The sequence below is a fragment of the Elephas maximus genome, chromosome 7, assembly GCF_024166365.1.
Source record: "Elephas maximus indicus isolate mEleMax1 chromosome 7, mEleMax1 primary haplotype, whole genome shotgun sequence".
In the NCBI taxonomy this organism is placed as follows: domain Eukaryota; kingdom Metazoa; phylum Chordata; class Mammalia; order Proboscidea; family Elephantidae; genus Elephas; species Elephas maximus.
In genome coordinates, this window is record NC_064825.1 from 44,882,371 (window position 1) to 44,906,981 (window position 24,611).

The 24,611-nt window shown below is 38.4% G+C and overlaps 2 protein-coding genes across 3 annotated transcripts in view; both read left to right on the forward strand.

The window, feature by feature from the left end:
- The window catches only part of PAK1 (p21 (RAC1) activated kinase 1), a 361,730-nt gene that overhangs the window by 288,456 nt on the left and 48,663 nt on the right, over nucleotides 1-24,611 (forward strand). The window lies entirely within an intron of this gene.
- LOC126078847 (glycerophosphodiester phosphodiesterase domain-containing protein 4-like) overlaps nucleotides 1-24,611 on the forward strand; it is an 80,341-nt gene that overhangs the window by 46,967 nt on the left and 8,763 nt on the right. Inside the window, exons 11-12 of the mRNA XM_049889664.1 lie at nucleotides 2,963-3,181; nucleotides 4,099-4,253. Of these exons, the coding sequence (XP_049745621.1) occupies nucleotides 2,963-3,181; nucleotides 4,099-4,253 (374 nt within the window). The remainder of the gene's footprint in view (nucleotides 1-2,962; nucleotides 3,182-4,098; nucleotides 4,254-24,611) is intronic.

The following is a 24,611-nucleotide window of genomic DNA, read 5'->3' on the forward strand; positions in this document are numbered from 1 at the left end:
TCAAATTTGACCTATTTCTGGCTATTATTTCTTCAAGTATTCTTTCTGCCCTTTTCTCTTTCTCTTCCCCTTCTAAGACTCCCATAATGCAAATGTTGGTCAGCTTGACAGTGTCCCGCAAGCCCCTTATTCTCTGTTCACTTTTCTGCACTTTTTTTTTGTCACCTAAGACTTGGTAATTTTTAATTTCTTATCTTCACGGTTGCTGCTTTTCTCTTTTGGCAGTTCAAATCTGCTGTTGAAGAGCCCCTGTGAATTTTTCGTTTCAGTTATTACATTTCTGAGCTACAGAATTTCTTCTTCTTTTTTTTTTTTGGTCATTTCTGCCTCTTCATAAATATTCTCATTTTGTTCTTACATCATTTTCCTTATTTCCTTTAGTTCTTTGTTTATGTTTTCATTTAGCTCTTTGAGCATACTTAAGACAGTGTTTTAAAGTCCTTGTCTGGTAAGTGCAATGTCTGGGATTCCTTGGGTGATGGTTTCTGTCTTTTTTTTTTTTTTTTTTAATTCTTTTGAATGGAATGAAACGTTCATGTTTCTCTGTATGTGTGTGATTTTATGTTGAAAAAGGGACACTTGAATATTATAACAGAGTAACTCTGGAAATCAGATTATCCCATTCTTCAGGATGTTTTGCTTTTTTTTTAGTGTTGAAGACTGTAGGGATCCATTGGTTTAGTGATCCTTCCAAATTATTTTTGCAAAAACTGTTCCCTGATGTGTGTGGTCACTGAAGTCTCTTTCTTTAGCTCATATTCAGTTGGTGTTTTGACAGAGATTTCTTTGAATTCCAAAAGTCAAAAAAAAAAAAAAAAGAGGAAATCCCAAAACAAAAATCAACAACAGAATAAAATCACCACTTCTTCTCTTTGCAGATTGGCTCTGTTTCGGGGCATTCCTTTAATACTTAGCTAGCCTTACATTGAGTTTAGCAATCAGCCCAATGTGAAAGCTTAGGGTTTTCTCAGGTCTTCTCTGATCATGTGTCTTGCCCTGGGCATGCATGTAGCTTTCTAAATTCCCCTCCCCCCTTTCCCATGGGTGCTTTCAAATGTCCTAATTTTTTTAAAGAAACTTTCTTAGCCTTGTTTTCCAGTCCTTAGGCAATCTGTTATATATGTTAATCACATTCTTTTGTGCCAGACAGATACAGGTTAATTGTTCACCTTACAGTGTTTGAGGAATGCCAGACATTTTTAACCCTGCATGCGTTCTGATATAGGTGAATCAGAGACAAGTGCCTTGCTTCAGTCATTTAGGTAGCCACCTGACAGATTACTTGTGAATAAGGTTTTCTCTTCTTCCTCCAGAACCAGGGTCCAGGGTCCCACACTGGGAACACAGCTTGCTCTCTTCAAGCCAACTGCTGAGCCAGGGAGGGAGTGGGGCATGAACAAGTAAAAAGCCATGCCACAATGCTTTCCTACCATTATGAAGTTGCATTTTTCTTGATTGAGCATTCACTTGGCTGCTGTAAACCTTTGAGTATTTCTCAGAGTTCTGACAAAGTTGTTTTTGATAGTTTCTGCTTATTTTTGGATGTTTCTGTGGGGAGGGTCATGTGGGAGTGTAGAGTTTGTTAGTCTGCCATCTGGCCAATGTCACTCCATTGAATTTAATATACCAAATATATTTACGGCCTGTTATGTGTAAGATGGAAACCCTGGTGGCATAGTGGTTAAGTGCCAGGGCTGCTAACCAAGAGGTCAGCAGTTCGAATCCACCAGGCACTCCTTGGAAACTCTCAGGCAGTTCTGGTCACCCTATCGCGTCACTATGAGTCGGAATTGACTTGTTGGCAGTGGGGTTTTTTTTTGTTTGTAAGATGGAGACCTGGTGGCGCAGTCGTTAAGAGCTTGGCTGCTAACCACCATGTCAGCAATTGAAATCCACCAGTTGCTCCCTGGAAGCCCTACGGGGCAGTTCTACTGTGTCCAAAAGAGTCGCAGTTGACTCCACAGCAACAGGTTTGGGTATTTTTGTTTGTTTATGTGTGAGATAAATACTGTGATTTGTATAGAAAATAAGACAAAATTCCTGCCATGAGGGAGCTATACTCCAGTAGAAACAGTACATAATAAGGGAACTAATGTGATTTGTATACCTTCTATGTACCAGATATGCTCCCAGACCCTGTAAATATTTAATCATATTTAATCTTCAAAATATTCCTGAGGAAGACATGGATTACCTCTCTACTCTCCAGTTTCATAGTTTCAGTGATAAGACTTTGAGAATTTAGATGATTTTAGCAAAGTTACACAGTAAGAAGTGTATTTAGTTAGGATTTCAACCTTGGTCCATCTAAGACATGTACAAGTAACTGTAGAAAGCAGAATGAGGCATACAATTAAGCAGGCATAAAAACAGGCTATAGAGGTTTAACACCATTGATGTTATTTTTAGTTCAGGAATACTTAAGGAAGACTTCATGAAGAAGGTAGCATTTGAACTGGGCTTCGTAGGTTGGGGGTAGGATTTTAACAGGAAGATGTGGCAAGGAAGACAAATGTGTGGTAGAGCTGGGATTATACCAATTAAGTCTGAGGCCAAAGCCTATCCTCTTTCCATTTCTCAAAACTAGAACAGTGAGAACATATGTGGGAATCTAGTGAAATTGAAAAGGGATATATTACCTTGAGTTATGGAAGAAAAGCCTGAAAAGAAAGGACAGAACTAGAACATAAATGACCCTCAGTGCAAATATAACATGCTCTTAGATATAGAAGAAACCATTGCAAACACCAGAATCACCTATGAAGATTACATTTTACTTTTCTTCTTGTCAACTCTGATCTCAGAACCAGTGTTTCAGAGGGCCTGGTAGGTTGAATGGTAATGGAGGAAGATGGAGGTAGGGCTGAGTTTGGGACTACATAGCAAGAGAACCAGGAAATGCTTTTAAATGCTTTTGATGGGAGCCAATGTATTTTCTGATGTATTTGTATATTTTCAGAAGAAACCATTTTATCGTATGGAACCCCTATCAGAGGCTGATAATGAAAAAGCAAGAAATCAGAGAATCCCCAAATTACGTGATTTATTGGATCTCGCACAGAAGGAAAAAAAATACGTGATATTTGATCTTACAACCCCTCCACCAAAACATCCTCACAGAAATACATTTGTCCGACTGGTAGTAAGCGTGATCCTTGACTCTAAAATTGAGCCACATCTGGTACGTCTATCTCAGTGTTTATAGTAGAGATTGGGAGGTGGATAGCATGTCCCAGGAGTATAGCAGTTGGACGTGATCAGCTGTGTGGCTCCTCCATGGGATTCTTAAGTAATTGTGCAGATGGTTCCTTATACAGCTACAGGTAACAATTTGAGGATGATCCAGTTAAAGAGCAAGCAGGCCATTTACTATTCCAAACCAAATGAAATACCAGCACTCTGTCAAAGAGGGATGTTTATAATGACCATGTGATGTGACCTGCACCATCACTAACACAGATCTGTTAGAAAGTGCTTGGGTAACATTAAGGCTTTCAGAACTTGGCTTTGATGAATAATGTAGAAAGGGTACCTGCTTCCTGTTTGAGCAGAGTCTGATTCGTCATATTTTTCAGAAGCAGCTCTCTACATTTGGGCGGCTAATTAACAGAATCATATGGAAGAGTATTAGGAGTGAAATAAATATGGATTTTCTTGCAAATGGAACTGTTTTCACAGATGAATCATAATAGCTTTCCCTGTTGTCAGGAAATGACTCCTCTCAAAGATTATTTTCAGCAGCATCATCCAGAGATGTTTATGATTCCTACCTTTCATCCACATCTACCCACTTGTCATACGATTTGCCTAGTATGAGACTTTCTGTATACAGTGGACCCTTGGTCCATGATGTTAACTGGTGGGTGAGAAGTCTTGGGAAAACTCAGCTCCAAAACAACTCTGGGGAAGGCCCTATTATGAAAGCTTATTAGACAATATTAGGCCAGAATGGTCCTTTTCACAAGGGCGAGAATCACTCTCTATATTTCCCGTAGACTGTTAACCAGTACTAAAATGGTGCTCCCTCTATTCTACATGGAGGTGTTTGTACCGAGACAGATGATTATCCACTGAAGGATTTACTGTTTTTCTTTACAGATTTTTTGGTTGCCAAATTTTGATAGGGACTACGTTAGGCATACCGCTCCTGGTTTTCAGCAAGTGGGCCGGTTATACTCCCTTGACCAACTTTCAGAGGAAAACATAACAATAATAAATGTTGACTACAAGGAGTTGTTCTACAATGGCTTGAGGTAAGTGATTGACTATACCTCTCTTAGCATGAGTTGCCTTACTTGCACAAAATCCACATTCCATCTAAGCTGCTTAGTTTCCCCTCTCCATCTCAGGATTGCTATGTGTAGTCTTCTTGGAATCGTCTGCTTCCTCCTTCCTACACAACCCTCCTTCCACTTTTTCAGGCTTCTTCCATCTCTTCCCTTCCCTCCCTCTGCCAACAAATGTATATCAAGTATGGACTATGTCCCTGGAACATAGTCTTAAGCTCCTTCTTTTTTGTTTATATCTATAGGGTTGCTATGAGTTGGAATCGACTAGACGGCAGTGGGTTCGGTTTTTTTGTAATCCTCCATCATTTGGCACACTCTCTTGTATACTTTGCGTTTCTGATTTTATATAAGGTGGATGTGGAAAAGTCAGAATTTAAAAAGCTTTTTATTTCTTCCTGCCATTGCCAGATCGATTGCAGTATCTCATATATAGCTTCATGATCCAGATAGCCAGATTTCTAGTAGGCACAATTAAGAAATAGCTAAATCATTCTTTAAAAAAAAAAGTTTTAAGTTTCAAGCAGCCAAGCATGAGAAGGAACTAAAATTAAATAACCACCTTTTTCATAAATATACATTTGGAGAAAAATTTTCAGAATTAAAAGCAGGACCAGATTAAGGTATGTGAGGGCCATAAGTATCAATAATCTGCGGTGTCCTCTACTCTGTTCGCTCACACATTCAAACGGGATATGTGAGTTATATATATACGTATACATATATATGTGTGTCTTAGCTATCTATGATGTAACTTTTAAAATGTGACTATAATATTAGCGATTGAATGCAAAAGTGGTGTATACCATTTTAGTGGAATGAGATGAACTAGGTTATAAATTTTTTAGTGGATACACGGTAGTAAGGTTTTTACTATATGTCTTAGTCATCTAGTGCTGGTATAATAGAAGTTCCACAAGTGGATGACTTCAACAAAGAGAAGTTTATTCTCTCACAGTCCAGTAGGCTAGAAATCTAAATTCTAGGTGTCATCTCCAGGGAAAGGCTTTCTCTCTCTGTCACCTCTGGAGGATCAGTCTTCCGTTGGTCTGGGAGCATCTCAACTCAGGAACCTGAGGATCAAAGGACGTGTTGTGCTCCTGGCACTCCTTTCTTGGTGGTATGAGGTCCCCATGTCTCTCTGCTCGCTTCTCTTTTATATCTCAAAGAGATTGGCTTAAGACACTACCTAATCTTGTAGACCCCATCAATATAACTGCTGCTAATCCATCTCGTTACATCACAGTGGTGGGATTTACAACACGTAGGGAAATCACATCAGATGATAAAATGGCAGGCAATCACATAATCATACAAGAGAATCATGACCTAGCCAAGTTAACAGATATTTTGGAGGGACACAGTTCAATCCATGACACTATATACCACATTTTCTATGAAAAGAAATTCTACAACAAAGAAAATGAGTCAGTGAACTTAGTTGTTTCAACAATCAATGTAAAATTCTGTTGACCTCCCACAATGAAAATTGACTTTCACCAATTTTGTTTTAAACGGCCTCATACTTCAGTTTTGATGCTTGTTTCATAATAAATCTATAATTGCAAATGAAAAGATGTCATAAATGAAAATTTAATGATCAGAAAACATATTACAACAAATGACTATATTTTATTTTTAGATAGATTCTTTCATCTCTGTTATAATTAAAAACATTTTTTCTATTCTTTGCTCTTACAAATTCTTCAATGATGCATTAGAATTAAACTGCTGAAAAATATCTACTTCCCTGCGTAATAAGGATAATGAATTGAGTCTTTCTTGAATCATTGCTGTATCCTGAGGGTTTTTAAGTCTCTTTAAGGATGAAAATGAGTTTTGTGTTGTGCAATTTGTGATCATTAAGCTTAAGAATATGCATAATGCAATTTCAACATTGGTAAATATGCATTGTATTTTATCTTCTATTATGGAATCATACATGCCTACATGAGTAAAATTTGTCTTTACCTAATCTCTAAACTTAGGTCTCATTTAAGAACAAAATTGTCACACTTCTCCATAAAGCTTTGTATTTAAGTCATTGGGATAAGCCTGCACTAATTTCTTCGATGCCTTTATGCATTCTTCATTACGTATATCCACATTGTTTAGGAAGGAAAATTTATGTGAAAGAACTACATATACTTTTGCTCTTCTTTTCATGGAAGATTCAAATGTGTCAATGACGGTGTAGTGTGTGCTTACATGAAATTGATCTCTGGCACTCAGTACTTCTGGAGTATTTCTGTCATTTACTTGTTTCTTTCTAACGCTTCTTTGATGGTGAATTGCTTGATAATCAGTATTTGATAGCATTTGTTTTGTTGTGTTTTCAAATTTTTCAAAATCTTCCCTTAAATTATGTAAATACCTGTTAATGACTGGTAGAGATCTGAGCATGTCTTCAAATTTACTTTTGAATCTTGGCAAGCTTGACTTAATCTGATAAAAATTCTGCAATATATTATTCCACATAACCAGCATAAATACATACTCTTGTGTTTGCATCTTGTTGGCGAATTTTTCAGCTTCTTTTTTGGTATCTCCTTTTTGTGTCTTCTCTTCAGCAATATTTCCTGAGGCATCTAGAATCTAAGCTTAGGGTTCCAGTATTGCAGTCGTCGTTACAGCACACACTTCCCAACATGTGTTAGACAGACATTTTAATACTCAATCATTGCCTAAATATGTTTTAATAACTGTCCATTGATGAGTACCCATTGCCATCGAGTCAAATCCAACTTCTAGTGATCCTATAGGGCAGAGTAGAACTGCCCCATAGGGTTTCCAAGGAGTGGCTGGTGGATTCAAACTGCCAGCCTTTTGGTTAGCAGCCAGGCTCTTAACCACTGCGCCAGCAGGGCTCCATTAGAGGTGGCAAAATATGTGTAGAGTAACTGAGTAGCAGGATCAAAATCAACTGCTTCCAGACAGCAATCTACTTCACTACATCCTACAAGTTTCAGTGAATGTGCAGCACATGGTATGAAAATGGCATATGCATTATGTTCTAAAATTCTGTTTCGTGCCTTTATAATGCCTTGACAGCTTGGCAGCATTGTCATAGGACTGGCTTCTGCACTTAGAAAAATCTAATTTTCAAACTTCACATAAATAGTGAAGTACTTGATTTGCAGGTTCTTTACTGGTATGACTTTAAGGTAGTAAACATAATAAATTGCTTGACAGCTTTTCCATCTGTTGGAGATATGTATGTTAACCCAAGTGATCTGTATGAGAAAAATCAGGAGTACAGTCTACAAACTGAAATATCAAGCTATACTAATTTCGTTGAAAATAGTTGATCAAACCTCATCAACTTTATCATTTATTACGTTTATTAATTCCTCACACATTGTTTTAGACATATACAATGGGTTGCCCTTTCCTGTATTACCATATTTTGAGATGTGACTTGCTAAAAATGGATCACACTGGACAAGAAGTTCAAGTAAACCCCCCAAATTTCCATTTTGTGGGGACTTAAACACTTCATTTCTTCATTGAAAAGATAGCCCCCATTCAGTGATTATTATAATGACAGCAACAAGGCGTTACAAAATTGCTTTCCAGTACTAACATTCTTCATTAATTTGTGCTTTCAGTTCATAAGTTAAGCCAAAACCCTGTCTTCGTTTTAAGAGTGACAACATACAATCTCTGTGGATTGAACTGTTTTCATGTTGATCAAACATATTCAGGTTGCACCAATTGCAAAATATATCTGTAGCAAATCAAGAATTAAATGATTTAGAAATGAATGTTTGCAAACAAAACAACGTACAGACACGACTGATGGAGAATACAGTAGCCACTTCTTATAATTTTCACCATTAGCTTTGCACTGTAGAAATATATTCTGGCTATAGAACCTTGCTTATTTACTATACAGAAATTTTCAGCATGAATTTTCAAATGGTCCACCGTGATGCTGACAGTCACTTGGCCCTCTTTCAATTCAGTAATTTACATCATTAGAAGAAAAATTATTTCACAAAATAGGATCTGTATTTCTGTTATTTATAAGGTCTGCTGATGTGACAATTTCAGATTCTAAAATAGTTTCACTTTCTACACCTTTTTTTTTTTTTTTTACTACATCAAGGGATAGGTGCAGAATTAGGAATAAATTCTGTTATATTTGTATTGCTATTAGTAATTTCAGCACTAGGGGTACTACTACAGCTATTTGCACACATTAAATTTGAGCGTACAATGGAAAAAGGCTCTTCTAATTCACTGTGTTTTAAAAAGGAGGTTAATTTTGTAATTGTCTTTAGGATTCACAAATCCTTTTTCTGCAAGCTTTCATTTTTGCACTTCACTTAGTTATTGCTGTTTCATTTTATGGATGAAAAATTATATCACTTTTTAAATTTGGTTCTACCATAGCAAATAAATTTGGATAAATAAAATTTATAAAATCAAATTTACATTAAAAGTTGGATGTTAACACAAAAATTTATATTATAGAATTACTAAGTAAAAAAATTGATTTGGAACATGTAATTTTGTTCTTCAGATCTTAAACAGTCAAAAGAAATAGTATAAGGCAGTCAGAAATAATTTCATTCGCTTGTCCTGTGATGTTTGTTGGAGGCCCCTTGCAGATCTCCATGAGTGTTTTTGTCTTGAAATAGTACTTAAAAGCCTGCACGCTCATGTTCTGTCCTTTGGTGCTGCGTCTTCACAGTTATTAGACTACTGTCGATACCCAATGGGGGCACTAGCGATTACAGAGAGCATACCAATAAAGGGTATGCTCAACCTGAAGACACATTTTGGTTTGCTTTGCACAGGACGTTTTATTTATTTATGGAATTGTTCAATGCCCATATTTGGAATTATGTACATAATTGATGTAATAATAGCGCCACTTCTCAATGAGCAAGTTTGTTTTGTGAGTCATAACAATATCTATCAACTTCTTAAAAGAAAGTCAGTCTGAAGGGAAACGGAAAATACATTTATATAATTTTTATTATCTAAATATTTATTTCCTTCAGGAAATGTTCAGTTTTCTTACATGGAGATATGTAAATATTCTGATAAAATATAAATATAATGTTCTGATAAACTCCCTGTGTTCCTTTCTTAGAAGATGAATTTAGAGACACATTCATTGCAAAACAGAAATGTATTTTTCATGATAAATATATATTGAATTTTGTGTCCTCTTAATGTGCCAAGTACCTCATTTATTAGCATACATACAATAATATCAAATACTGTGTCTCTCACAACAGAGAATAAGAACAAAACTTACTTGATACAAAATTAAACATTTTTGTGTTAGACAAATATTAATATTTCCAGTATTTTTTGGATTTTGCAATATTAATAATATATTAAATTATTACCCATGTTAATATTATGTTAAATGCGCTAGATTACATCCATCATCTCTTTCACTGGCTAATGCTTTTCAGAAGTAAACTGCTGGGTCCTTCTTCCTAGTCTGTCTTAGTCGAGAAGCTCAGCTGAAACCTGTCCTCCGTGAGTGACCCTGCTGGTATCTGAATACCAGTGGCATAGCTTCCAGCATTACAGCAACACATAATCCCCCACAGTATGACAAACTGACAGACACGAAAGCTCAATACCATCAGTCAGAGCAAGGCCAGGGGCTGACTGTGCAACAGACCATCAATTGCTCATATGCAAATTCAAGCTGAAACTGAAGAAAATCCGAGCAAGTCCATGAGAGCCAAAATATGACCTTGAGTATATCCCATCCAAATTTAGAGGCCATCTCAAGAATAAATTTGACGCAGTGAACACTAATGACTGCAGACCAGACAAGTTGTGGAATGACATCAAGGACATCATCCATGAAGAAAGCAAGAGGTCACTGAAAAGACAGGAAAGAAAGAGGAGACCAAGATGGATGTTTGAGGAGACTCCGAAACTTGCACATGAGCATCAAGCAGCTAAAGCAAAAGGAAGAATTGAGGAAGTAAAAGAACTGAACAGAAGATTTCAAAGGGCCTCTTGAGAAGACAACGTAAAGTATTATAATGACATGTGCAAAGAGCTGGAGATGGAAAACCAAAAGGGAAGAACACACTCAGCGTTTCTCAAGCTGAAAGAACTGAAAAAAAATTCAAGCCTCGTATTGCAATAGTGAAGGATCCCATGGGGAAAATCTTAAAAGATGCAGGAAGTATCAAAAGAAGATGGAAGGAATACACAGAGTCATTATACCAAAAAGAATTAGTCGTTATTCAACCATTTCAAGAGGTGGCATATGATCAGGAACCGATGGTACTGAAGGAAGAAGTCCAAGCTGCTCTGAAGGCCTTGGCAAAAAACAAGGCTCCAGGAAGTGATGGAATATCAATTGAGATGTTTCAACAAACAGATGCAGAGCTGGAGGTGCTCACTCGTCTATGCCAAGAAATATGGAAGACAGCTTTCTGGCCAACTGACTGCAAGAGATCCATATTTATGCCTATTCACAAGAATGGTGATCCAACTGAATGTGGAAATTATAGAACAATATCATTACTATCACATGCAAGCAAAATTTTGTTGAAGATCATTCAAAAATGGCTGCAGCAGTATATCGACAGGGAACTGCCAGAAATTCAGGCCAGTTTCAGAAGAGGACGTGGAACCAGGGATATCATTGCGGATGTCAGATGGATCCTGGCTGAAAGCAGAGAATACCAGGAGGATGTTTATCTGTGTTTTATTGACTATGCAAAGGCATTCGACTGTGTGGATCATAACCAATTATGGCTAACACTGCAAAGAATGGGAATTCCAGAACACTTAATCGTGCTCATGAGGAACCTTTACATAGATCAAGAGGCGGTTGTTCGGACAGAACAAGGCGATACTGATCGGTTTAAAGTCAGGAAAGGTGTGCGTCAGGGTTGTATTCTTTCACCATACCTATTTAATCTGTATGCTGGAAAAATAATCTGAGAAACCGGACTATATGAAGAAGAACGGGGCATCGGTATTGGAGGAAAACTCGTTAACAACCTGCATTATGCAGATGACACAACCTTGCTTGCTGAAAGTGAAGAGGACTTGAAGCACTTATTAATGAAGATCAAAGACCACAGCCTACAGTATGGACTGCACCTCAACATAAAGAAAACAAAAATCCTCACAACTGGACCAATGAGCAACATCATGATAAAGGGAGAAAAGACTGAAGTTGTCAAGGACTTCATTTTACTTGGATCCACAATCAACAGCCATAGAAGCAGCAGTCAAGAAATCAAAAGACGCATTACATTGGGCAAATCTGCTGCAAAGGACCTCTTCAAAGTGTTGAAGAGCAAAGATGTCGCCCTGAATACTAAGGTGCACCTGACCCAAGCCATGGTATTTTCAATCACATCATATGCATGTGAAAGCTGGACAATGAATAAGGAAGACGGAAGAAGAGTTGACGCCTTTGAATTGTGGTGTTGGGGAAGAATATTGAATATACTATGGACTGCAAAAAGAACAAACAAATCTGTCTTGGAAGAAGTGGGGCCAGAATGCTCCTTAGAGGCAAGGATGGCGAGACTGTCGAAAGTCTTACATACTTTCGACATGTTGTCAGGAGGGAATCAGTCCCTGGAGAAGGACATCATGCTTGGCAGAGTATAGGGTCAGCGGAAAAGAGGAAGACCCTCAACAAGGTGGATTGACACAGTGTCGGCAACAATGAGCTCAAGCATAGCAACGATTGTAAGGATGGCGCAGGACCGGGCAGTGTTACGTTCTGTTGTGCATATGGTCGCTGAGTCGGAACCGACTCGACAGCACCTAACAACACAAACAGCAAGATTACATCCACATGTATGCCAAACATATTTTAAAGTTATAAATATTATTGTGTACAAAGCTTAGGACATAACTCTGTACATAAATGCTATACAGTTTAAAAGTAACTTGATCAAGTTCATTGCAATGGTCGACTTATTCAAGTTCCCTCACTTCTGTATGTCATCTGGGACTATAGTTCCCATTGGTTGTTTAGCAGGATGTGTGCAAGAGCGTACCCTTGTGTTTATATCACAGCAAACAGCATTGCTGGCCTCCTGGCTAGAGTTGCTGGATCAGCAGATGTGAATGTTCTCTCAAAATGGATCAGAGATCTGTTATCATAATATTAATTTTATATATGTATATATATATATAAATTATTATCTGTCCTTGCCCAGTAACTGCTCATTTTGGATCCTTTTGCATATTGGGTGAACAAAGCAAGAGTTAGATGCAACAGGGCACCCCCACCTCTGTTTATTAGAAAGAAATAGTATTTACTCAAGAGACCTGCTGAGATAAGGGGGGTACTGTAGGACACAGATGTCAACAAAGGTGTTGAAGTGGTAGGGGCTTCATAGCTTAAACAACCTTTCATGTGGGTGCCCTTGTGACCCTGCATTAACTTTACTTCCAGTTGGCACATTCTCACCACTGGAGCTGAATCAGTTTCATTTAGTGCCCTGCCAGTTTCCTTCCACTTTGGTACTCACTTTTCCTTGTGTCCTGTCTGCTTGGCATCTCTGGGTCTTTGCTTTGGACAACTGGTGCCCCTCTTTTTTTGATGCTCTAAGCATGTGCCTACGTTGTTATTGGGCAACCTGTCCCTGATTAAAAGCACCTAGGAGTAAAACGGTAACTTTTTATTTCATATCCTTTCTTTTAGATTTAAGGATAATTTTTTCAGGTAACTGTAAATGTTCCAGAGACAGTCTTCCTTGGAGAGAGAGATATATATACAAGGTGTGATCATTAGGGCTTTTCCTCACACTGGATCCTGCAGCCAGCTCCTGTTTGTCTGACCTCCAGTTCTTGGGACTTGAGCTAGCAGCTTATCTGCCATCTTGCCTGCCGGTCATGGGATTCATTCGTCTTCGTAGCCTGTGAGCCAGAGCCCTGCTGTCTCACTTGTTGATCTTGGGTTTGCCAGCCCTTGCAGCTATGTGAATCAGGGGAAGCCTCCAGCGTGACCCACAGATTGGGACTTCCTGGCCTCTACAACCACATGAGCCATTTCCTTTATATAAATCTCTCTATACAGATATTTATACACTTCACTGGTTTTGCCTCTCTAGAGAACCCAGCCTAAATCACAAGGTCTTGCTGGGCTTCATAAAAATTCCCATAGACACTTTTCTGCATTCCAAGCCATGAAGCAGGCTGTTGGATATACCTCTGTGTCTGCATTTTCTGTCTCTCTGGCCATGGGAGGTTACTCATATAATGTCTTTTTTTTCTTTTAGCATTGGAAAATTATGTGTGCTTTACTGTCTATTTCTCAACCAGAAGATTTTTCTTTACACAGTTACCCTTCTATTATGAGTGCATTTCTATTTACTTTTACTTTTTTCAAATAGAAAATGACTCTAAAGTTATGTTCTTCCCTCCTAATCATAACTTAGATTGACCTAGTAGTTGAAAAATAATTATAAAAGCTTCCATTTGTTGAGCCTTTATTATGTGTAAAGTCTTGTGGTTAGTAGAACACCGATTCTGTTTCAAATCCTGCCCTACCCATCATTTCTTGTGTGACTTTGGGAAGTTTCTGATCATCAGTTTTCTCATTTGTAAGTTAAGGATGACAATGGTACCTACTGGAAGGAATGGCTGAAAGAGGGAGATAATTCTTGTAATGCACAGAGCAGAATGCTGGACAAATGTAAAAGCACAATAAATGTTAGCTGCTGCTTTTATCATCTCCATCCATACAAACTATGTGAAAAAGCAAAAACCCATTGCCATCGAGTCGATTCCAACTCATAGCAACCCTACAGGACAGAATAGAACTGCTCCATAGGATTTCCAAGGAGTGGCTTTTGGATTCAAACTGCTGACCTTTTAATTAACAGCAAGCTCTTAACCACTATGCCACCAGGGCTGCTATGTAGTATGTAGTGGGCATTATTATCCCATTTTTTAAATAAGGAAACTAAAGCTCAGAGCGGTTAGGTAATTCATCACTGACAGTTGGTCAATTGTGCACCTGGGCTTTAAACATAGGCCTGACAGATGCCAGAGTCCAAGTTCTTTTACCACTGTGCCTTTATAGGTATTGCCTTGGCCATCATTATATAGCCATAGTCCCAACTTCCCTCAGGTTTAACAGGGATCATATCCGGAGTTCTCGTATAAAGTTAAGGAGCTTCATTTAGCTCAACAAATGTTTGCTGAGTAGTAATATGTAAATGCATCATACAAATTTTATATAAAAGGTCAACATAAGCAAGGCATCCTCCTCTTCCTTAAGGACGGTATGTACTCTAGTAGGGAGAATAAGTCTTTTTCCCACGTAGCTGTAATACAAAGCTGTTTGCAATAAATTCATGAACAGGACTTCATTCAAAATCATTCCCCGTAAGTATCTCTAAATTATAACAAATGAAACAGTTATACATTAAATATTTGTGTAATGTTGATGATCTGATTACAATCAAATTTTAAGTACATTTTCTGTGATCAGTGTTCACTTTCTAGTCCATCAGGCCACTGTTATAAGACATTGTAAAAAGCCTTGCTGTTTTGACTCTGAGAATGTTTTAGATATATTACTTTAATCAGAGTTATATGAACATTGAGAAACTATTTTCCAAAGAGATATCTGTTTAATTTCTCAATCAGTTTTCTATAAACTGCAGTTGTTAGTTGCTGTCAAGTCGATTCCAACTCATGGTGATCCCATGTGTACAGGGGTTTCCAAAACTATGACCTTTCAGAAGCAGATTGCCAGGCCTATCTTCTGAGAAACTGCAGTGATCTTATCTCAATTTTTTTTTTCTGTTTTTAACTTACAGAAGTTATTTTAATAGGATTAATTATTTCCCCTGAAAATTTCATAATAAAGAATTGACTAATCAATTTTTTATCCTCGTGGTGTTTTATGAATTATAACTTTTACCATTGTGAGTTTTCATTTGTATTATATTTTTATCATGTCTAATTTTCTCAAGCCCAATTTTACAAATTCAAATTTTGTGGAGAATATTTTAGCCTAACAATTTTATGTACAGCTTTATTGAAGTAAAACTGGCATACAATAAGCTGCACAAATATGAAGTTTACATGTTAAAAAATTCTGTCATGTGTATACCCTCCTGGAACCATCACCTGAGTCAAAATAATGGACGTGTCCATCACTCCTTTGCACTCCCTCCTACTGCCCTGTTCTTTCCCCAGCCCTGTCCCCAGACAAATCATGCATCTGCTTTCTTTGCCTCTCTGTAGATTTCTTTGCCTTATATAGAAGTTTCTGTAATGAAACCACACAGTATGTACTCTATTTTTTTTTTTAGAGGAGGGTGTGGCTTCTTTCACTTAGAATAATCATTTTGAGATTTATTCATATTTTCCATGTATGAATAGTTAATTCCTTTTTATTACCAAGTAGTATTTCATTGTATGGATATGGCACAATTTGTCTATATAGTCACTTGTTCATAGACATTTGGCTTGTTCTTAGTTTGGGGTTATTGCAAATAAAGCTGGTAAGAACTTTCATGTAAAGGTTTTGTGTGCATATAAGTTTTCATTTCTCTAGGGTAGGTACCTGGGAGTGGAAGGACTGCATGATATGGTTAAGTGTATGTTTAACTTTTTTTTTTTAATTAATTTTTATTAAGCTTCAAGTGAACATTTACCATTCCAATCAGTCTGTCACATGTAAGTTTACATACATCTTACTCCCTTCTCCCACTTGCTCTCCCCCTATTGAGTCAGCCCTTTCAGTCTCTCGTTTTGTGCCAATTTTGCCGTCTTCCCTCTCTCTCTATCTTCCCATCCCCCCTCCAGTCAAGAGTTGCCAACACACTCTCCAGTGTCCACCTGATTTAATTAGCTCACTCTTCATCAGCATCTCTCCCCCCCGCCGCTGACCAGTCCTTTTCATGCCTGATGAGTTGTCTTCGGGGATGGTTCCTGTCCTGTGCCATCAGAAGGTCTGGGGAGCATTGCCTCCGGGATTCCTCTAGTCGCAGTCATACCATTAAGTATGGTCTTTTTATGAGAATTTGGGGTCTGTATCCCATTGGTCTCCTGCTCCCTCAGGAATTGTGTATTGTGCTCCCTGACAGGGCAGACATCGATTGTGGCCAGGCACCAACTAGTTCCTCTGGTCTCAGGATAATGTAGGTCTCTGGTTCATGTGGCCCTTTCTATCTCTTGGGTTCTTAGTTGTCGTGTGACTTTGGTGTTCTTCCTTTGCCTTTGCTCCAGGTGGGTTGAGACCAATTGATGTATCTTAGATGGCCGCTTGTTGGCATTTAGGACCCCAGACGCCACATTTCAAAGTGGGTTGCAGAATGTTTTCATAATAGAATTGTTCTGCCCATTGACTTAGAAGTCCCCTCAAACCATGTTCCCCAGACCCCAGCCCCTGCTCCACTGACCTTTGAAGCTTTCATTTTATCCCAGAAACCTCTTTGCTTTTAGTCCAGTCCAATTAGACTGACCTTCCTTGTATTGAGTGTTGTCTTTCTCTTCACCCAAAGCAGTTCTTATCTACTAATTGATTTGTAAAAAACCCTCTCCCTCCCTCCCTCCCCCCTTTGTAACCACAAAAGTATGTGTTCTCCGTTTTTTCTATTTCTCAAGATCTTATAATAGTGGTCTTATACAATATTTGTCCTTTTGCCTCTGACTCATTTCGCTCAGCATAATGCCTTCCAGATTCCTCCATGTTATGAAATGTTTCAGAGATTCGTCACTGTTCTTTATCGATGTGTAGTATTCCATTGTGTGAATATACCACAATTTATTTACCCATTCATCCGTTGACGGACACCTTGGTTGCTTCCAGCTTTTTGCTATTGTAAACAGAGCTGCAATAAACATGGGTGTGCATATATCTGTTTGTATGAAGGCTCTTGTATCTCTAGAGTATATTCTGAGGAGTGGGATTTCTGGGTTGTATGGTAGTTCTATTTCTAACTGTTTAAGATAACGCCAGATGGGTTTCCAAAGTGGTTGTACCATTTTACAATCCCACCAGCAGTGTATGAGAGTTCCAATCTCTCCGCGGCCTCTCCAACATTTATTATTTTGTGTTTTTTGGATTAATGCCAGTCTAGTTGGTGTGAGATGGAATCTCATCGTAGTTTTAATTTGCATTTCTCTAATGGCTAATGATCGGGAGCGTTTTCTCATGTGTCTATTGGCTGCCTGAATATCTTCTTTAGTGAAATGTGTGTTCATGTCCTTTGCCCACTTCTTGGTTGGGTTGTTTGTCTTTTTGTGGTTGAGTTTTGACAGAATCATATAGATTTTAGAGATCAGGCGCTGGTCTGAGATGTCATAGCTGAATATTCTTTCCCAGTCTGTAGGTGGTCTTTTTACTCTTTTGGTGAAGTTTTTAGATGAGCATAGGTGTTTGATTTTTAGGAGCTCCCAGTTATCTGGTTTCTCTTCATCATTTTTGGTAATGTTTTGTATTCTGTTTATGCCCTGTATTAGGGCTCCTAGGGTTGTCCCTATTTTTTCTTCCATGATCTTTATCGTTTTAGTCTTTATGTTTAGGTCTTTGATGCACTTGGAGTTAGTTTTTGTGCATGGTGTGAGGTATGGGTCCTGTTTCATTCTTTTGCAAATGGATATCCAGTTATGCCAGCACCATTTGTTAAAAAGACTATCTTTTCCCCAGTTGACTGACACTGGTCCTTTGTCAAATATCAGCTGCTCATACATGGATGGATTTATATCTGGGTTCTCAATTCTGTTCCATTGGTCTATGTGCCTGTTGTTGTACCAGTACCAGGCTGTTTTGACTACTGTAGCTGTATAATAGGTTCTGAAATCAGGTAGAGTGAGGCCTCCCACTTTCTTCTTCTTTTTCAGTAATGCTTTACTTATCCGGGGGTTCTTTCCCTTCCATATGAAATTAGTGATTTGTTTCTCTATCCCCTTAAAATATGACATTGGTATTTGGATTGGAAGTGCGTTATATGTATAGATGGCTTTTGGTAGAACAGACATTTTTACTATGTTAAGTCTTCCTATCCATGAGCAGGGTATATTTTTCACTTAAGTATGTCCTTTTGAATTTCTTGTAGCAGAGTTTTATAGTTTTCTTTGTACAGGTCTTTTACATCCTTGGTAAGATTTATTCCTAAGTATTTTATCTTCTTGGGGGCTACTGTGAATGGTATTGATTTGGTTATTTCCTCTTTGGTGTTCTTTTTGTTGATGTAGAGGAATCCAAGTGATTTTTGTATGTTTATTTTATAACCTGAGACTCTGCCAAGGGTTTTCCATGTATACGATCATGTCATCTGCAAATAGTGATAGCTTTACTTCCTCCTTGCCAATCTGGATACCCTTTATTTCTTTGTCTAGCCTAATTGCCCTGGCTAGGACTTCAAGTACGATGTTGAATAAGAGCGGTGATAAAGGACATCCTTGTCTGGTTCCCGTTCTCAAGGGAAATGCTTTCAGGTTCTCTCCATTTAGAGTGATATTGGCTGTTGGCTTTGCTTTGCTTTGCTTAGATGCCCTTTATTATGTTGAGGAATTTTCCTTCAATTCCTATTTTGGTAAGAGTTTTTATCATAAATGGGTGTTGAACTTTGTCAAATGCCTTTTCTGCATCTGTTGATAAGATCATGTGGTTTTTATCTTTTGTTTTATTTATGTGATGGATTACATTAATGGTTTTTCTGATATTAAACCAGCCGTGCATATCTGGTATAAATCCCACTTGGTCAGGGTGAATTATTTTTTTGATGTGTTGTTGGATTCTATTGGCTAGAATTTTGTTGAGGATTTTTGCATCTGTGTTCATGAGGGATATAGGTCTATAATTTTCTTGTTTTGTAATGTCTTTACCTGGTTTTGGTATCAGGGAGATGGTAGCTTCATAGAATGAGTTGGGTAGTATTCCGTCTTTTTCTATGCTTTGAAATACCTTCAGTAGTAGTGGTGTTGAGTCTTCTCTGAAGGTTTGGTAGAACTCTGCAGTGAAGCCGTCTGGGCCAGGACTTTTTTTTGTTGGAAGTTTTTTGATTACCGTTTCAATCTCTTTTTTTGTTATGGGTCTATTTAGTTGTTCTACTTCTGAATGTGTTAGTTTAGGTAGGTAGTATTTTTCCAAGAATTTATCCATTTCTTCTAGGTTTTCAAATTTGTTAGAGTACAATTTTTCGTAGTAATCTGAAATGATTCTTTTAATTTCATTTGGCTCTGTTGTGATGTGGTCCTTCTCGTTTCTTATTCGGGTTGTTTCCTTTCCTGTTTTTCTTTACTCAGTCTAGCCAATGGTTTATCAATTTTGTTAATTTTTTCAAAGAACCAGCTTTTGGCTTTGTTAATTCTTTCAGTTGTTTTTCTGTTCTCTAATTCATTTAGTTCAGCTCTAATTTTTATTATTTGTTTTCTTTGGTGCCTGATGGGTTCTTTTGTTGCTCACTTTTTATTTGTTCAAGTTGTCGGGACAGTTCTCTGATTTTGGCTCTTTCTTCTTTTTGTATGTGTGCATTTATCGATATAAATTGGCCTCTGAGCACTGCTTTTGCTGTGTCCCAGAGGTTTTGATAGGAAGTATTTTCATTCTCGTTGCTTTCTAAGAATTTCCTTATTCCCTCCTTGATGTCTTCTATAACCCAGTCTTTTTTCAGTAGGGTATTGTTCATTTTCCAAGTATTTGATTTCTTTTCCCTAGTTTTTCTGTTATTGATTTCTAGCTTCATTGCCTTGTGGTCTGAGAAGATGCTTTGTAATATTTCGATGTTTTGGATTCTGCAAAGATTTGTTTTATGACCTAATATGTGCTCTATTCTAGAGAATGTTCCATGTGTGCTAGAAAAAAAAGTATATTTTGCAGCAGTTAGGTGGAGGGTTCTGTATAATCAATGAGGTCAAGTTGGTTGATTGTTGTAATTAGATCTTCCGTGTCTCTATTGAGCTTCTTACTGGATGTCCTGTCCTCCGAAAGTGGTGTGTTGAAGTCTCCTACTATGAATGTGGATGTGTCTATCTCACTTTTCAATTCTGTTAGAATTTGATTTATGTATCTTGCAGCCCTGTCATTGGGTGCATAAATATTTAATATGGTTATGTCTTCCTGATCAATTGTCCCTTTTATCATTATATAGTGTCCTTCTTTATCCTTTGTGGCGGATTTAAGTCTAAAGTCTATTTTGTCAGAAATTAATATTGCTACTCTTCTTTTTTGCTTATTATTTGCTTGATATATTTTTTTCCATCCTTTGAGTTTTAGTTTGTTTGTGTCTCTAAGTCTAAGGTGTGTCTCTTGTAGGCAGCATATGGATGGATCGTGTTTCTTTATCCAGTCCGTGACTCTCTGTCTCTTTATTGGTGCATTTAGTCCATTTACATTCAGCTTAATTATAGATAAATAAGTTTTTAGTGCTGTCATTTTGATGCCTTTTCATGTGGGTTGTTGGCCATTTCATTTTTCCACATACTTTTTTGTGCCGAGACGGTTTTCTTAGTAGATTGTGAGATCCTCATTTTCATAATGTTTAACTTTATGTTAGTTGAGTCGTTACGTTTTTCTTGGCTTTTTTCTTGAGTTATGGAATTGATATTCCTTTTTGTGGTTACCTTATTATTTACCCCTATTTTTCTAAGTAAAAACCTAACTTGTATCGTTCTATATTGCCTTGTATCACTCTCCATCTGGCAGTTCAATGCCTCCTATATTTAGTCCCTCTTTTTGATTATTGTGATCATTTATCTATTGATTTCCATGATTCCCTGTTATGTGTATTATTTTGTTTATTTATTTATTTTTTAGAATTAATCTTAATTTGTTTGTTTTTGTGTTTTCCCTATTTGAGTTGCGTTGATATCAGGACGTTCTGTTTTGCGGCCTTGTATTGTGCTGGTACCTGATATTATTGGTCATCAGGCCAAACAATCTCCTTTAGCATTTCTTGCAGTCTTGGTTTAGTTTTTGCAAATTCTCTGAACTTGTGTTTATCTGTAAATATCTTAATTTCTCCTTCATGTTTCAGAGAGAGTTTTGCTGGATATATGATCCTTGGTTGGCAGTTTTTCTCCTTCAGTGCTCTGTATACGTCGTCCCATTCCCTTCTTGCCTGCATGGTTTCTGCTGAGTAGTCTGAACTTATTCTTATTGATTCTCCCTTGAAGGAAACCTTTCTTTTCTCCCTGGCTGCTTTTAAAATTTTCTGTTTGTCTTTGGTTTTGGCAAGTTTGATGATAATATGTCTTGGTGTTTTTCTTTTTGGATCAATCTTAAATGGGGTTCGATGAGCATCTTGGATAGCTATCCTTTCGTCTTTCATGATGTCAGGGAAGTTTTGTGTCAGGAGTTCTTCAACTATTTTCTCTGTGTTTTCTGTCCCCCCTCCCTGTTCTGGGACTCCAATCACTCGCAATTTATCCTTCTTGATAGAATCCCACGTGATTCTTAGGGTTTCTTCATTTTTTTAAATTCTTTTATCTGATTTTTTTTCAGCTATGTTGGTGTTGATTCCCTGGTCCTCCAGAAGTCCCAGTCTACATTCTAATTGCTCGAGTCTGCTCCTCTGACTTCCTATCGCGTTGTCTAATTCTGTAATTTTATTGTTAATCTTTTGGATTTCTACATGCTGTCTCTCTATGGATTCTTGCAACTTATTAATTTTTCCACTATGTTCTTGAATAATCTTTTTGAGTTCTTCAACAGTTTTATCAGTGTGTTCTTTGGCTTTTTCTGCAGTTAGCCTAATTTCATTTGTGATGTCTTTAAGCATTCTGTAAATTAGTTTTTTATATTCTATATCCGATAATTCCAGGATTGTATCTTCATTTGGGAAAGATTTTGATTCTTTTGTTTGGGGGGTTGGAGAAGCTGTCATGGTCTGTTTCTTTATGTGGTTTGATATAGACTGCTGTCTCCGAGCCATCACTGGGAAACTAGCTTTTCCAGGTAATCAGCTAAAAAAAAAAATGCAGTCAGATCCCTATCTGAATTCTCCCTCTGGCTCAGGGTATTTGGATGTTAATGGAGCCGCCTGGGGAGTGTGGGGGAGGGATCAGAGAGCTAGGAGGTAGCACCTCAGAATATAGAGCTGATTCCCGCATTCACGCTCCGCCCGCGCCTGCCAATATCCCGGCGGGACGGCTCCCCCCGCTCCAAGACCAGTCACTTCCTCTCGGGGACTTCTCCCTCCGGCACGCCGCTCCGCTCGCGCGAACTGGGTGGGCGTGCCCGCACTAATGGCTGGGCCCGCCCCCGGGGTCAATTCAGGGAAATATAACTGGTCGCCGCGCTCATGCTCCACCCGCGCTCGCCACAATTCCAGCAGGAGGGCTCCCTGGCTGGGACGCTGCTCTCCCTGCTCCGAGACCAGTCACTTCCTCCTGGGGACTTCTCCCTCTGTTGCGCCCCACCGCTCGCGCGAACTGGGTGGGCGTCGCCCTCACGAACAGCTGGGCCCGCCCCCGGGGTCGCTTTAGGGAAATATAGCTGATCCCCATGCTCTCGCCACGCCCACTTCCCGCCAAACTCCCGGTGGGACGGCTCCCCGGCTGGGACGCTGCTCTCCCCGCTCCGAGATCAGTCACTCTCTCCCGGGTGCTTCTCCTACCGGCTGTGCCGCTACACCACCCGCGCCAACCAGCTAGGCTCCCTCCCGGGATGAGTTTGGGGCGTAGGGCTGGGCCCCTTTTCTGTGCCGTCTGCCCCCTGGGCTCTGCCCCAGATCGGGCTCCAGAGGTCACCTGCCTGGTACGCTGGCTCGTGGTTCTGAAAACGATCGCTGTCTGCCCGTATTTGTTCGTTCTCCGTCTCTAAGTCTGTGTTTGTTGTTCAGAGTTCGTAGATTGTTATGTATGTGATCGATTCACTTGTTTTTCCAAGTCTTTGTTGCAAGAGGGATCCGCGGTAGCGTCCACCTAGTCCGCCATCTTGGCCCCGCCTCCTGTTTAACTTTTTAAGAAACTACCAAACTGATTTTCAAAGTGGTTGTACCATTTCTTATTTTACCAGCAAGGTATGAGAGTTCCACTTGCTGTCAACATCCTTAACATGTTTAACATTTTGAGGAACTGCCAAAGCATTTTCCAGAGGGGCTGGACACCAGCAATGTATGCTGGCTGCACTGCATCTTCCACAGCTCTTGGTAGTGTCAAGTATTTTTGTTTTGCTTTTCTTTGTTTCTTTTTTTCCCTTCTAGTAGATGTGTAATGGTATCTTACAGTGGTTTTAATTCGCATTTACCTAGTGGCTAATGATGTTAATTATCTTTTAATGTGTTTATTTGGCATTCAGTATCCTCTTTCGTTAAGTGTCTGATGAAGTTATCCTTTTTTTTTCTTTCACTATTTTTCTTTCCTTTGTTTCTCTCTTTTTGATTTTACTGTGTTTTAGGTGAAAGTTTACCGTGCAAGTTATTTCTCATTCAAAAATTTATACACAAACTATTGTGTTACATTGGTTGGAATCCCCTCAATGTGTCAGAATGCTCCTGCTTTCCCTTTACACCCTGGCTTCCCCTTGTCCGTTTATGCAGGTTTCCTGTCCCTTCCTGACTTCTTCTCTCTGTTGAAGCACGCTTAGAGTGTTTCCATCTTTTTTGCTCTTGTGAATAATACTGCAGTGAACATGGGTGTGCATGCGTGTATTCAAGTAACAGCTTTTATTTCTCTAGGATATATTCCTAGGAGTAGGATTGCTGGATTGTATGATATTTCTATTTCTAGCTTTTTAAGGAGGCGCCATATGGTATTCTATAGCGGTTGTACCATTTTACATTCCCTCCTGCAGTGCATAAGCGTTCCAGTCTCCCTGCAACTTCTCCAACATTTGTTATTTTCTGTTTTTTTGATTAGTGCTAGTAATGTTGGAATGAACTGGTATCTCATTGTAGTTTTGATTTGCATTTCTCTAATGGCTAATGACTATAAGCATTTTCTCATGCGTCTGTTAGCTGCCTAAATGTCTTCTTTAATCAAGTGTCTCTTCATATCCTATGCCTATTTTTTAATTGGGTTATTTGTCTTTTTGTTGTTAAAATGTTGAAGTGTTCTATAGATTTTAAAGATTATACCCTTGTTAGGTATGTTGTAGCCAATTTTTTTTTTTCCCAGTCTGTAGGTTCTCTTTTTACTCTTTTGGGGAAGCCTTTTAATATGCATAATTTTTATGAGCTCCCAGTTATTTCTTTTTATTTTTTTACCCAGTTATGTAGTTTCTCTTCAGGTGTTTGTGCATCGTTAGTTATGGTTTGTGTTATATGTATGCCATGTATTAGGACCCTTAGCACTGTCCCTGTTTTCTCTTCCATGATCTTTATTGTTTTACATTTTATGTTTAGGTCTTTGATCCATTTTGAGTTAGTTTTTGTGTATGGTGTGAGGTATGGGTCCTGTTTCTTT